This window comes from Chelonoidis abingdonii, chromosome 15 (genome assembly GCF_003597395.2).
Source record: "Chelonoidis abingdonii isolate Lonesome George chromosome 15, CheloAbing_2.0, whole genome shotgun sequence".
Classification (NCBI taxonomy): domain Eukaryota; kingdom Metazoa; phylum Chordata; order Testudines; family Testudinidae; genus Chelonoidis; species Chelonoidis abingdonii.
The window spans coordinates 40643244-40657740 of NC_133783.1; the positions used below are offsets into that span (position 1 = coordinate 40643244).

The 14497-nt window shown below is 41.2% G+C and overlaps 1 protein-coding gene across 2 annotated transcripts in view; it reads right to left on the minus strand.

The window, feature by feature from the left end:
* The window catches only part of GLRX3 (glutaredoxin 3), a 44436-nt gene extending 33623 nt beyond the window's left edge, over positions 1 to 10813 (minus strand). The window contains exons 1-2 of one of the 2 annotated variants that reach the window (XM_032766136.2): positions 10616 to 10813; positions 2630 to 2738 (exon numbers count right to left, since the gene is read on the minus strand). In XM_032766136.2, coding sequence (XP_032622027.1) covers positions 2630 to 2738; positions 10616 to 10680 — 174 coding nt within the window. In that variant the 5' untranslated portion in view covers positions 10681 to 10813. The remainder of the gene's footprint in view (positions 1 to 2629; positions 2739 to 10615) is intronic. The other variant, XM_075072732.1, reaches the window with a different exon arrangement.
* Between the last annotated feature and the right edge of the window lie 3684 nt (positions 10814 to 14497).

Sequence of the window (14497 nt, forward strand, 5' to 3'; positions counted from 1 at the left end):
TTCTGACCCCAATCCAGAGCCTAAGGGAAGCCGCGAGCTTTAGTGCCCCTCCACAGGGCTGGAGCTGCGAGCACTGTCTCGCCCCGCTGCATGGGGGAGCCCCAAGCCTCCCCCAATCACAGGGCTGTGTGTGGCCCATGACTGATTTTTTTTGTGAGTCAATGGCCGGATAGAAAAAAGGTTCCCCACCCCTGCTGTAGGCAATCAAAGAAATGAAAGTTCCAGAGAAGGATCAAAGATTTTCTCTCTCAACATGGGCCTAATCCAAAGCCCACTGAAATCAATGGGAGTCTTCAGTGGACTTTGGATCAGGCCCCTTAAATTTCTCTTGCTCTCAAGTTAATTCTTGTCAGGTCTGATCCTTCAGCAAAACAAGCAGTCCTTATGCATATGTGAGCATCATCATCAAGTAGACATTCAAAATTTCCTTCTCTCAAACATACTTCTAAAGATTTCAGAAAAATATGCAAAGGGAATGGAACTATAGCTTAACTTTATGAACAGCAGCCTAAAGAATAAGCCATGACTGGAATTCTGCCAGGCTATCACACAGAGATTTTTGAGAATGGTTTTTAAATAAGCTCCTTTAGGTTCTACCTGCAGTTTTTGATCGAATCATAAGATTGTTTGATGCACACAACAGATCTTTACAGTATCTCCCTCACCTGGTTTATCCTGTTTTTGGCCAAGCAGCACCAAACTGTGACCTTTAATTCTGAGTCTTCTATCCCTACTTCAACCACATAGTCAAATCTCCACAAGAATTAACTGAGAAACAAAATCTGTAAATATATTTTTATTTTCTGATCTCCTGCAAATGGCTGAATCATTGTTATATGATACTGAACTTTTATTCCTTTTTCTTTTGGTGGCTCATTTCCTAGTTACTTTGATGTTTTTGTTGCATTTTAATGAAGTTCATTCACACATAACTTATTTTATAAAACTGAATTTGTTATTGGTCCATCCACCAAATTTCAGACTGTTTTAAGATAGAGAACACAAGTCACATTTTAAACCTCATGGCTTGGTTAAAATTAAAATTTATTCTGAGGTCATCTTTAAAAAAATTAATATAAACTTGTGTTTAAATAGTGTAGTCATAATTTTAATCACATTTTAAAAGGTTGCTCAAGATTTTGAAGAAGTTACACTTGTTGTAAACAATGGATTTTAAAACTGACAATGCGACTTACAAGGCAGTCCACAATTAGGAACCCACACTCCTGATTAGGTACTTAAAATTAACTTGGTAGGTTAGCTAAATTGTTATTGAATGATCTGAAGTTCGATTGCTTGGCTATTCCAGAACATGTGACAAAGTTCTATGCTTTTAATTATGAAGCCAAAATATTAAATTAGTACCAGTCAGAGTCCAAACTACTGAGTCAATAGACTTATTCAAATCTGCTTATAGCTTGTTTTCTTTAACAGACTCATCTTACGTATTGTAGTCTGGATGTGTTTACAAGACAGGTGTTGTAATTTTATTTTGCAATGTACTGTCCAATGAACCATACCATTAAAATAAATATTCATTAAAGGTGCACAATCAAGTGACAGCTGAGATTTCAAAAAAATTTGGCCTACCATAAACTACAGCAGCACTAGAAAAGCAACAAAAACAATGTATAATATTTTGAAAATTGACGTTTTAGGATACTCTAATTAAAATAGCTTTGTAAACTAACACAATTAAAAACAGATCTATCTTTCTGCTTTACAAAAGAAAATGCCAAACTGTGAGATGAGTCATTAAAAACACACAAAACATAAAGGCTGTAAGAAATCAAATTAAAACACACACACGCAGCTGGTTGTTCCATTACTCCCTGCCCTCATAATCACAAAAATGTCTCATTAACAAGAGAAAGTTGTTTTAAAATGAATGGCATGCAGATCTCGTGCATTAATTTTTTTTTCTACAGTGATTCTATTCCTGGGATATGCAGATGAACTCACAAAAATATTGCGTCTCATTTACTTACTGCTGTTCAACATGCCATGCTTAGAATGACAACATCATACAGACTTAAATTTATCTTTCTGTAAACTCTTAGTAATGGTTCGAAAAGCAACTAGAGTATCTAAATGAATCCAGAGAAAAATCTACTTGCCTAACCAGCAGCGTCACTGAAACAAATCAAAGCTCTAGCAAATCTTAAAAGAGCAGTATTGCTACCTTAATCTCAGATCCCTGGGATTAAAGAGATCAGGCTATTACACAATTAATTACAGTACTTGCTTGGTGCGTCACTGCAAGTCACATCAAGTACACAGACAAACTTAAAAACCTATTTAACTAGGTGAAGTAACATCCTATTAAAGTGCCAATATGCTGCATTTTTAAATGCAAGAATATGCAACTAACTTGTTATTTAAACCAGCAATACACCATGAACTTCACCCACAGTTCAATTTATGCAGTTTCTGACACTGATTCTTGCTAAAGTTGAACTCATTAGGATTCAAATCAGCACAAAGCTTCAGCTTCCACCCTACAGAAGTCATCAGAGAAAAAAATCTATTTCTGAAGTTCGTTTTATGTAAAAATTGTCCCCTAGCATTTGACTTTAGTTTGCATTACTATCTTTAAAATGGCCTTTACTATCTGGACATGAAGACTTACCTTCACAAATGTAACTTGTGAGTGTTCCTTAGCTAACTCAGCCATGACATCATTCATTTGAATGCACTGAGGAGCCCATGATGCCCAAAAATGAACAACTACAAGAGACCTATGACAAAACAAAACACAGATATATATTAATAGAAAGAGATGATTTTTTAAAATAATCCTATTTTGATGAAGAATAACTGACTACAAAAAGCAAGGTTAGTTGTAACGGAACAATGAAATATTACATGAATTAATATACATTGTAGGATAGAAAGAAGATGGAAAGAGTAGTACTTTTTTGAATACAGAAAAAAGGAAAATAACTGATATAAGATGAACTCACAGTAAATAACTAAGTTATCCACTCTAAGGTCATCACAACTCACAAAAAAAAACCACACTAAGAGCACAGAAAGCATAGGGATGGGGGGGGGAGGGAGCATTAAAAGAGAAAAAGTTACAAAGCCTTGCCCAATTTTTAATGTTTTTAGAAGAATGGTGGTTAGAGATGTTTGCTGAAAAACAAATACCACTGGTAAAATATGCAACATAAAAAAGAATGAATAAAATCGCAACCAAAGTTACAAGGAGCTTGACATTTTGCTACCAAACTTGATTCTAGCAGAATGCAGCATCACATACAAAGAACGAGCAACAACTGAAGCAGGCAGAAAGACCTCGATTACTCACTAGGGAGTCACACACTTTGTTGCCTCTGTTGGCTGAGCTTATTGCATACACCAGGGGCTCCTTGCATCCCTTCATTACCCCCTACAAACTGTGTGTGCCACCCGCTGATACGCCTCTATTTCAGGGACTCGCTGCAACCCCCCTCCCGCCGCTCTTCCCATGCCAGGGGCTCTGTGTGCCCTAGCAGTCTCCCATATCTCAGCATTCCTCCCCACCATTCTTATTCTCCTTTTCTCTCTCTTTTAGGATGTGAACAATTTAAAACTGTATTACAAGGATAAGCAGAGCTAAGGGCTTGTCTTCAGATGGACTCTTATTTCAGAATGAGCATGCCTATACATGGAGTTAAAAATTATCGTGTTACATCCAAAAAAGAGAAAATACCATCAAGTGGATGGATTGTCAAGCCTTGCAAGCTCAGCCAAAAAGGCACTGAAGGCACTAACAATTACAGTGACAAAATATTTGGGTTTAACAAATAATCTGGAAAACACACAACACACTTCGTTGCTTTTGTAATCCAAGTTCATTGCATCCCTTCCATTCTCCCCCACAAAATCCCTGTGTGCCACCTTCCCACTCTCCCCAATTGCAGAGACTTCCTGCAATGCACCCACACATCCCTTCATTCCAGAGCCTCTATGTGCACCCCTTTCCTTTCTCATAACAGAGTTCCCTACATTTCCCCCATGGAAAGGGTCCTGTGTGCTCTCCATTCCCTCCTCTCACCAAAGCAGCCTCCCACACTATTTCTGCATATGCGAGGGGCTCTGTATGTACCTCCATTCCACCCTTTTCATCCTGCCAAGGAACCTCTATGGCTCCCATTTCCCCCACCAGGGCTCCATTCTCCCTCACACCTATTCCTCTCACAGCAAGGGTCCCCAATTGGCCTTCCTCACCAGAAGCTTTGTTTGCTCCCATACCAGAATCCCACATTCTCCGTCACATCCATTATAGAGATTCTGAATGCCCTCATACGAGAGGCTCTATGTACTCCCTTCCCCATGCCAGGGTCCCCAGTTCTCCACCCACATATGTCAAGGACTCTACGGGACTTACTTCCCTCATTAATATTTCTCTTCTTTCTGTCTGGGAGGCCAGGTCTAATCTAGGAGCTCTTTATCAGTATACGTATATCACATCAGCAAAGAATTCCTAGCACAAATGCACATTTTATTGGCTAAACTGTGCTTTTCCCAGCATAGATTATTCCTGCCCCACTTCAATTCTCCCTGGGGTGAAATAACCGGAGGTAAAAGAATTAAGTTTAGAGGGGACAACAAATAAGAAGGGAGATGAGGAGTATACAAGATAACGAAAGATCCAAAACGGAACTCTCTCCCACACACACAACACAAAACTACCCTTTGGACTCAAAGCCACCAGATACTGGGCTCAAGAACTTGTAGGTTTTAAAAAAATGGGCATTTACATGGATAATGAGAACATTCAGAGTTATGTCAGCCAGGAAGTTTAAAAAAAAATGATATAAACCCTCATGTTTCAGGGCATAAACTAACTTCTAACTAATGAGAACTAGGAAGAAACTTTGTCTGTGAGCCAGTTATTCAATAGTAGTCCACAACAAGGTTTCTTACACCTTCCCTAAAAACATCCAGTGCAGATCACAGTCAGAGACCTGCTCCAGCATGGTTATTCCTATGCTTAACTGTTAGCTTTCTTAGACCATCTTCAGCAGAATAAGTGAATAGTTAAGGAGGATTAATATAGCTGGACAGGACAACTAATCAGGAATATAAATTCCAACTTCTTTAATGAAGGCTGTGTAATACTACCCAAGACAAAGGACTTCTCTCATAATATGGATTTCTGAGAAATACTACTGACATCAAAGCTGAAAAACATTAAGATGTCTGTGATATATCTGAAATTACAATAAGTTCTTAATAATACTCTGAATGTATAAAAATCACAAGACATACCAAACATTAGGCCATTGAAAGCTGTACAATAATTCATAATTTTGTTTTGTAATAGGCAAAATACTAACTCGTTAAGGAATTTAATATCAAACATCACATTGCAAACCCATACATTATACTCAAAGCTGTTCAATACCCCAACACTATACTGACAATTATTATTTATATTGCCATAGCGCCTATGAGCTCTAGTCACAGACCAGGACCTCTATGAGCTAGGGAAAAAAAAAAAAGACACAATGCTGTGGAATGACCCCTGAGCCCACACAGGACTCTACTGTAGTCAATGCAGTTTAAGCACAGGATCAGGGGCCAAATAATGAGTATAAGTACTAATGCTTAAAGCCAAGGAAAGGTAGGTTTCCTTTCCAACACCTGCTACTCTCAGGTGTATACAAACACTAAGATGAGAAAGCCATAATCACAACTTCCATGACTTTACACCAAAAGCAGAAGCATTACCAAAAAAAAATTAAATATACGAGTAACTTGACTTCAAGTTTCTGTCCTACCTCTATATTAGTTATGGAGCAACATACAGCATAAAATGTTCTGATCAATTAAATTATTAAAATTTGTTTTTCCAGAACTTCAATTTACAATGCAGTTGTTCCAGTCTGTATTTGCAACAACAATTCTATGCTTGTTTGGACACCATAAGAAATCCCTGAAACACGTGGTGGATCTTGATCTGCTAAACTGTAAGGGGAAAATGAAGTCCTTAATTCAGTGTGAAAAAAAATAAATAAAAATCAAAGGGGAAAAAAGATGTATATAGCAATATAGCTAGATACTAAATAATGTATTAAGCCCAAAATGCTATTTAATAATTTGATACACTTTCTTTCCCACTACTGAAGCACAGCAGAGAATTCATTCTTTCCTGAGCTGCCAAGCAGAATTTCCCACATGTCCAATTTAAATTAATCAGTATGGTAGGGGTACATCTTACCAGATGAGTGTCACCTTGTGAGCAGTCCAGGAGTAAGAACCACATGGCTGAGTAATTCTAACCCTTTTGAATGGAACAGTAATTATTTGACAAGATTATCCCTGACCATGTTATTAATATTGCAATTTGTTTTAATTTAGTGTGCACTTAATGAAAATATTGTGAAAACAGAATGCTTACCCCCTCATACATTATTTTTGTTTTAAACGGAGTTGCAATTAATCTGCCTTTCAGTACTAAACGTTTTAGAAAAGCATGAGAGAATGGCAAGATAGAGTAACTCAAAACATTGGGGAAATCAAGAGGGTCAACTGTATCTGGAGTTATTGGTGCACTTTCAGGCAAAGTGCACACTGAACTCAAGGCAGTACATATTTGACTCTACTGTCATCAGCGATAACCAGGAATTTTTTGGGGGGGGAGAAGGGGTGGGAGTAGGGGTGTTGTGTTATAACATGTGTGTCCTTCTAACTTCCTTTCCCTTGCTATGGAAAAAAAGTCTGCAATGAGGGATGCTTTATGGGGATGACCTCCAATATTGTTTTAATATTAGTCTTGTTTTTGTTATTTAGCCTATTATATATCACACCTGTTACTTTAATTGAGTCCAGAGAAAAATAGAGCTATATACACCATGTACTGTCTACAAAACTTTTCGGGTACTAACTTAAGGCCAAATACTGCAGTTACAGCTCCCTCTTAAGTAAAGGAGGGGACTGGAGGGAGTTATGCTTGAGAAAGCACTGCACAACATAAAATATTTGGATTTTGTTCCATATATTCCAGAACCAGTACAGAAAGTGATGAGACAATGCTCTCCAAATAGGCAGGTCTAAAGATGATGGTTCCATCTTCCATTATGATGCTATTTACATTTGGGTTTATCATTGTACTGTGTTACAATGTAAACATCTTTAAATTACAAATATTCAGTCACTTTCTAACACAGCACATTTTTTTCAATACAGTGTCACCATTTTAACATATCATTTAGTCAAAACTAGAATTAAATATGGAGACTTATATGACTGCTTAATTCTTGTTACATCATCATACTAATCCACCATCATCTTCGCCACTCTAAAAACAAAGATTTAATTAAAACTTTTCCATAAACATATTATGAAGTTTGTGGTTATTCCATAATATAACTTGCCAGTAAATATAAATATGTATAATCAAATAACCATTTAATCAGTTTCATTGGAATATTTATCTTTTCAACCTTTTGTGAAATCAACATTTCCCAAAATGTGTTGTTTTGTTCAATCAGTAACTGTTCAAAAAGTAACTGAATTAGCAGTACAAGGCTATGTCTACACTAGAGATCTTACAGTGGCCCAGGTGTACCGATGCAGCTGCACCACTGTCAGATCTCCTGTAGTTACTCTATAACAGTAGTTCTCAAACTTATGAACTGGTGACCCCTTTCATACAGCAAGCCTTTGAGTGAGATCCCCCCTTATAAATTCAAAACACTTCTTTAACATTTAACACTATTACAAATGCTGGAGGTGAAGTGCAGTTTGGGGCAGAGATTGACAGCTCGTGACCCCCCATGTAATTACCTCGTAACCCACTGAGGGGTCAAGACACCCAGTTTGAGAACCCCTGCTCTGTAAGAACTGACAGGTATTTGTTTTATAAAAAAAAAAAAATTTTTTTTAGGGTAGGGAAATGTTTCTATTAATCCTTAAATTTTGTCAGAATTCTGCTGTAAAATTCTCTAGTAAATTTTCTGTTTGTTTAGGCTATAAGCTCCACAGAGAGGGGATCACTGGATAAACACAAAGGAGATGTACGCTCAGTCCTGCTATGCCTAACGGGGAGAAAGGGAGGGATGATATCCCCATTACATCCAGTACCCCAGCGCCTAAAGCACAAACCAAAGTGTAGGAAACAAGTTTAATTTCCCACACCACCTTATTTGGAGCAAGGATTTGAACACGGATCTCCCATGTGAGTGCACTAACTACTGAGCTATTGGATCGAAGGTGGACACTGCTTCATCCTTGGCTGTCTTGTATGAAAGTCAAGCATGCTCTGAGCACTTGTCCCAGATTGGGCTCCACAGGTGCGGGGGGGACACCTAATTGTGAATCATACCCAGGCTTTGGCAAAAGCTAGATGGCATCAAGATTTAGACAGCTTTGCACATTTGCACTAACGAAAATTTAGATGCTCAAGGAATTGAAGCACTTACAGGGCTAGGCAACAGCAGAGCGGGGGCCTAAGGATCTAAATTATAGACTCTGGCACCTAATGTGGCAGCTAGGCACATAAGTCCTTTTATGGGTCTAGTCCCATGTTTCTTCTATTTTGTACAGTTCCAGACACTGCTAGGCATCAATCCTGCAAGCTTATTCACATAGGCTGACTTTTTCTCCACACACACACACACAGGTCTGCTCATAAAAGTCATCTTCTAGGTTTGTGCTCTTGAAAAAAATCTGTTAATATACATGTAAATATGCTGCCAGAATTGAAGTTGAAAGTGTTCATTGAAAACTCAAGTTTTACAGTTTTCACATAGCATGAAGACGTAGAAAAAACCTATTTGGGGCTGTGAAACACCAACGCAGTTGTACGATTCCTGTTCACTGTGTGACTGTATACATCCCTATTTTAAGATTAATTTTCAAGAGCCATTAACATAGAACAGCAACACTTTCACACTTCTTGTGTCTTCAATCTAAAAATCTCATACAACTGTACAAAAATCAAATTTGCCCCAAAGTTTAGATTCTTTAAAAAAAAACTTTAACAGAAACAAAAAAGACAGAAATGCTTCTATTTTATAAAAAAAAAAAGCAAACTTGAAATCAGTTGTTTTTAAACACAAGATCATTCCCTTGCAATGTCAGCAGTCCAAACATTTAGAGTCCTGTGCGAATACAAAATCTGTATCTGCATCTGATCCACAAAAATGATCTGCAGATGTGGATGCCTACAGCTATAAAGCAGATATTCACCGATTTGCAGGGCTCCACAAACAATGCAGCACTGCCAACATAAAAGTGAAACTGACTTCACTGATTTTCCTTGTCCAGTCTAAGAAAGTTATCAAAAAACCCTTCAAAAATAAAAGTGTAAACTGTATTTCTAAATTATTTTAGTGTAGTAATCAAAAAAGTATTATTAATGTAAGGAAATAAGATTGAAATATGACTGGAGTTGACACTGTCCTTTAAACAGAATGCAAGCATTATGACCCTTTTACAGATGTGCAAATTAAGGGCTTGTCTACACTTAAAATGCTGAAGCAGCACAACTACACCACTGCAGTACTTTAGCTACCTACACTGATGGGAGGGATTCTCCTGGCTGCATAGATAATCCAGATCTTTGAAAGCGGTCTTCACAGAGGGCTAGGTAAATTTTACTGCATCGCTCAGGGGTGTGGATTTTTCACATCCCTGAGCGACACATTTATACCAACCTAATTTCCTAGAGTAGGTCAAGCCTTACGATATGTCTACACTTAAAGCAGTGCAGCTGCCTCACTGTAGCACTTCAGTGTAGATACTACCTACACCAACAGGAGAGGTTCTCACATCAGCATAGATAATCCACCTCTCTGAGAGGCAGTAGCTGAGGCTACATCTACAATAGCACGTTTGTCAGTGTAATTTCTGTCACTCAGAAGTGTGAAAAAGCCACCCCTCTGAGCAACATAAATTACACCAGCAGACACGCCAGTTTTCACAACACTATGTCAGGGGAGATGCTTTCCTGTTAGCATAGAGCTGCTACACAGAAGATCTCCTCTCAGGTCTAATGTAGACATGGCCTAGGTCAACAGAAGAATTTTTCTGTCGATCTAGTGCTGTCTACACCAGAAATTAGGGCAGTGTTGATTTTTTTTTCAAACTCCCCCCCCCCAGATATGTAGCTATACCAATGTAATCTACTAGTGTAAACCAGGGCCTAAAAAGCAAAGTGGAATTAAGTGTTTTGCCCAAATTCAGAGCCAGGAAGGGCAAACCAAGTATCCCAATGCCCAGGCGAATGCATTAGGCTGGGGTGGATCTCCCACAGGGGCAGGGCAAGGAAATGGGGGTGGGGGTGGTTAGTAACCAAAGGCGGCAGGGCGGCGGGGGAGGGGGAGATTAATGGCGCCCCCAGGGGAGAAGGCGGCAACAGCGGACGGTTAGTGGACGCCCTCCCACCCCGGGGGCGGATAGCGCCCCCCCCGCCGTGGGGGAGTTAGTGACCCCGTGGGACCGGGCAGGCCTCCCTGCACAAAGAACGCGCCTTCCCCAGGGATCAACGCCCGCCCCCTCCTCCCCCATAGCTTGGCTCAGACTCCCCCGATGACAAAGCCGTTGCCTCCCCGGGACGGGACAGGACGGGACGGGCCCCTGGGGCCTGACGCTACCGCGCGCAGCCGCCGCCAGCCGCACGTACTTGCCCTTCTGCTGCAGCAGCTCCCGGAAGTGCCCGGCGGAGCCCACCTCGGCCAGCGCAGCCATGCCTAGAACAAGTCTGTCGCCGGCGCAGCGGCCAAAAGGGGCACGTGGAACCGCTCAGCAGAGCGATCCGCCCTCCCTCGGAGCGCACCCTCACTGCCTCCGCGCGTGCGCGACTCGGCGACCCCACTTCCTCTGCACATGCGCGGACTGTCCGCCTATTCCCGTACGGGTGGAAGGCCCGGAGCGCGGCCTTCCCGGGAGGGGGCGGGGCGATCGCCAGTCGGGGGGCTGAGCGGAGTCGGGCTGGGCGAGGAAAGGCGAAGCGGGTGGTGGGAGGGGCAGGTCAGCAGTTTTCTGCCTGGAAAGATGAAGCTGTTGAATTCTACAATAGGAAAACGGAGCGCGCACAGGGTTTGCCCAGCACGAAACGCGCCATCACCCAGGCTGGGCCAGAGCTGGAGTATTGTGTCCAGTCTGGGTGCCGCGTTTCAGGCAGGATGTGGACAAACGGGGGAAAGTCCGGAGCAGGGGCAGCTCTAGGGTTTTTGCCACCACAAGCAGGGCAGGCAGGCTGCCTTCGGGGGTTTGCCTGCGGAGGGACCGCGCTGGTCACGCGGTTTTGGAGGACTGCGCTTGGCACGCTGGGGCCTGGAGCCGGCCCTGGTCCCGAGGAGAGCAACCAAAATGATTGAAGGGCTAGAAAACATGACCTCTGAGGGAAAATTAAAAACAGAGTTTCTTTAGTTTGGAGAAGAGAAGATTGAGAGGGGATAGGATAACAGTTTTCAGATAGGTAAAAAGTTCTTGTAAAGAGTGAAAAATTATTCTTAACATTTGAGGATAGAACAAGAAGCAATGGACTTAAATTTCAAGGAAGGTTTAGGTTAGACAGTAGAAAAAACTTCTTAACTGTCAGGGTGGTTAAACACTGGAACAAATTGCTGAGGACAGTTGTGGAATCTCCATCATTGGAGGTTTTCTTTAAGAACAGGTTAGATAAACACTAGTCAGGAATGGTCTAGTTATTAGGTAGTCCTACCTTGAGGGAGGGGACTGGAGTAAATTACCTATTGAGATCCCTTTCAGTCCTACAATTCTACAATCCAGCACTATACCCCTCCCCTCATCATCATCTGTCCCACTCTCTCCAAAACATGCATTTCAATGCCCCTCCGAAGAAGTAAGATGCTGTCATTTACGGTACATACCGGATCCTTATATACAGTGAAATGTTCACATCTCAGATTCCAGATGTTGGGGAATGATTCCCGCTTGTCCTACTTGAGGCCAGAAGATCTCTCAAATATATGTTAAGAATGAATTGATCCACTTGTCTGCATGAAGTTGTGTAGAATATTTCCACTAATGATATTTTAATGCCTGAGTTTTCACAGCTACATTTCTGGATATATGTGCAAAGCTGCAGCACAGAGGCACCAAAATGAGAACTACATTGACCGTGGAGAAGCAAATGGCAGTAACTCTGGAAGTTTGCAATGGCAGATTGTTATTGGTCACTAGACTATCAGTTTGGAGTTGGAAGATCCATAGATTGTCCAAGTGCGTAAGACCATGACACGTATCCTGCTATGCCGCACTGAAAGTCTTGGCAATGTGCAAGAAACAGTGGATAAATTTGCAACAAGGGGCTCCTTGAGTGCAGTGCAATGATAGATAGCACACATATCCCTATTCTGGCACAGTCCACCTTGCCACTGAGTACATCAGCAGAAAGGGATACTTTCCACGGTTATGCAAGTGCAATTGTTCACTGGGGACACTTCACTCATATGGAGGCGGGCCACTCAGAAGGTGAGTGATGCTTTCATCTTTAAGAAACACAGGTCTTTTCAAAAAGCTGCAAGCAGGAACATTCTTCCACAACCAGCAGATTACCATTGGTGATGTTGAAATGCCAATAGTCATTCTGGGGGCTGCAGCCTACTCCTTGCTCCCTTGGCTCATGCAGCTGTACGCTGGTCACCTTGATGGTGCCAAGGGAAGATTCAGCTACTGGCTCTGCAGGTGCAGAATGACTGCACAGTGTGCTTTTGGTAGACTGAAGGGATGCTGGCAGTTTTACTCACTAGATTGACTCTCAGTGAGAAAAATATCCCCAAGGTTATAGTTGCTTGTTGTGTACTGAATCATATACATGAAAGGAAGGGGAAAAGTTGTTGCCAGGGCAGAGGAACAAGGTGAACCACCTGTCTGATGAAATTGAACAGCCACATGCAAGGGCTGTTGAACAGCCATACACAAGGGCTGTGGAGCTTTGCTGCTGAGGTAGGCCTTCCACCTATGAATTCTGTAATGCTTCCTGCAAACTAATAAAGATGCTCAGAGTATCAAAAAACAGAACTTTATTGTGTGCCAAGACACAGGAAACAAAATGAAAGTGCAAACAAACATGTACAAGGTTAAAAAACTTTTACCAACACTATACAGAGTAAATTATAAAATCTCAACTGAAAATGGAAGTAAATAGTGAACATTTACGACCATGTATATAAAAGCTACAACAGTATAGTAGATTACATATACACCAACCTGTGGGGTTTTTTCGGTACGTGTGTAGGTATTTTTGTTGTCCAGCATGGAGAGGTAGGGGTAAGAAGGTACAGCATGGTGCCATGTGGAATGTTGGGGAATATAAGGAGTGCAACCATGGAGTTCTCCAAGCATTGGAAAGTTTGCTGAGTTTGGACATGTATATCAGTAATACTTCTGCAACATCTGAGTTTATTCCCTGAGCAAAGTCATTATGTCCTGGTGTATTTCCTCATGCATCTCAGTCCTTTTGCCTCTCCTGCAGCAACCATTCTCTCCATTCTTAGTCCTTCTCCATGGTCATGTTCAGATGGGCTCTCCAACCCCGCACTTATAATCTGAAGCTATAAAGAATTGGAGGATCTTGCAGAACATATCCGCCCTAGACCTCTTATTTCTCCTCCTGATCAGGGTCAGATGTTGGGCAGGCACGGAGAGGGCACCCGACAGGACCATCATGCCAGAAGCTGTTGATTAAAATATACAAATGCACCATTAGATTTACAATCACAACAATCAAGGAAAGATAAATCTCAAAACTCCTGTACATTATTCCCATAAATAGGAAATGCTTATTGACACTTTAGCTTTGGAGCACCTCACTACAGCACCACTCTGCAGCTCAAACCATGGTGAGTATGGCCTAGAAGGGAGAAATGGGGATGTTCTGTTCCATGAAAGCTATAAACATTGGGTATGGGTATAAAGAAAGTCTAATGAATACTGGCATTGTTTTCACAGGCAATGGTGATTTTGGATGATATGTCATCCTGAGGGTGACAAAGTCACAGAGGACCCAGCTGCTACTGGTGTCCCAAAGCCACCTGTGGCCATATACTGCTAACTTGTTTACTGACATGGTGCCAGGCAAACTCATCATAGAGTGGTATGGACAATCTCCAATTGCCATGAAAGAAACAAGGCTGCCATCCCTAGAAATCTTCAGGAGAGGATTGCAGAGTATCTCTATGAAAGTTTCATTGAGATCTCTCAAGAGGATAAAATGGACGTCTCTATTTAGATAAACAAAAAGTACTCCACATGCCCTCGCCGAGCCCAACAAGCTTAGTAAGTGAATAACAGATGCTGACTCTACTGCTGTTTGTTCTACCTCTGCCTAAGCACAGGACACTAGTCTAATGTGGATTGTGTAATCAGACCACCATACCACTCTTTTTTAATTTATTCCCTAATATTTTATTTTGTAGCATTGGATCTGTAAAGCAACGAAAACTCAATATGTTTGTTTTCTAAAATTACAGGTGGGGTGTGTGCTGTTTTTAAATGAGGAGGAAAGATGGTGGGAGGGAGGGAGATGGGGTTTCAT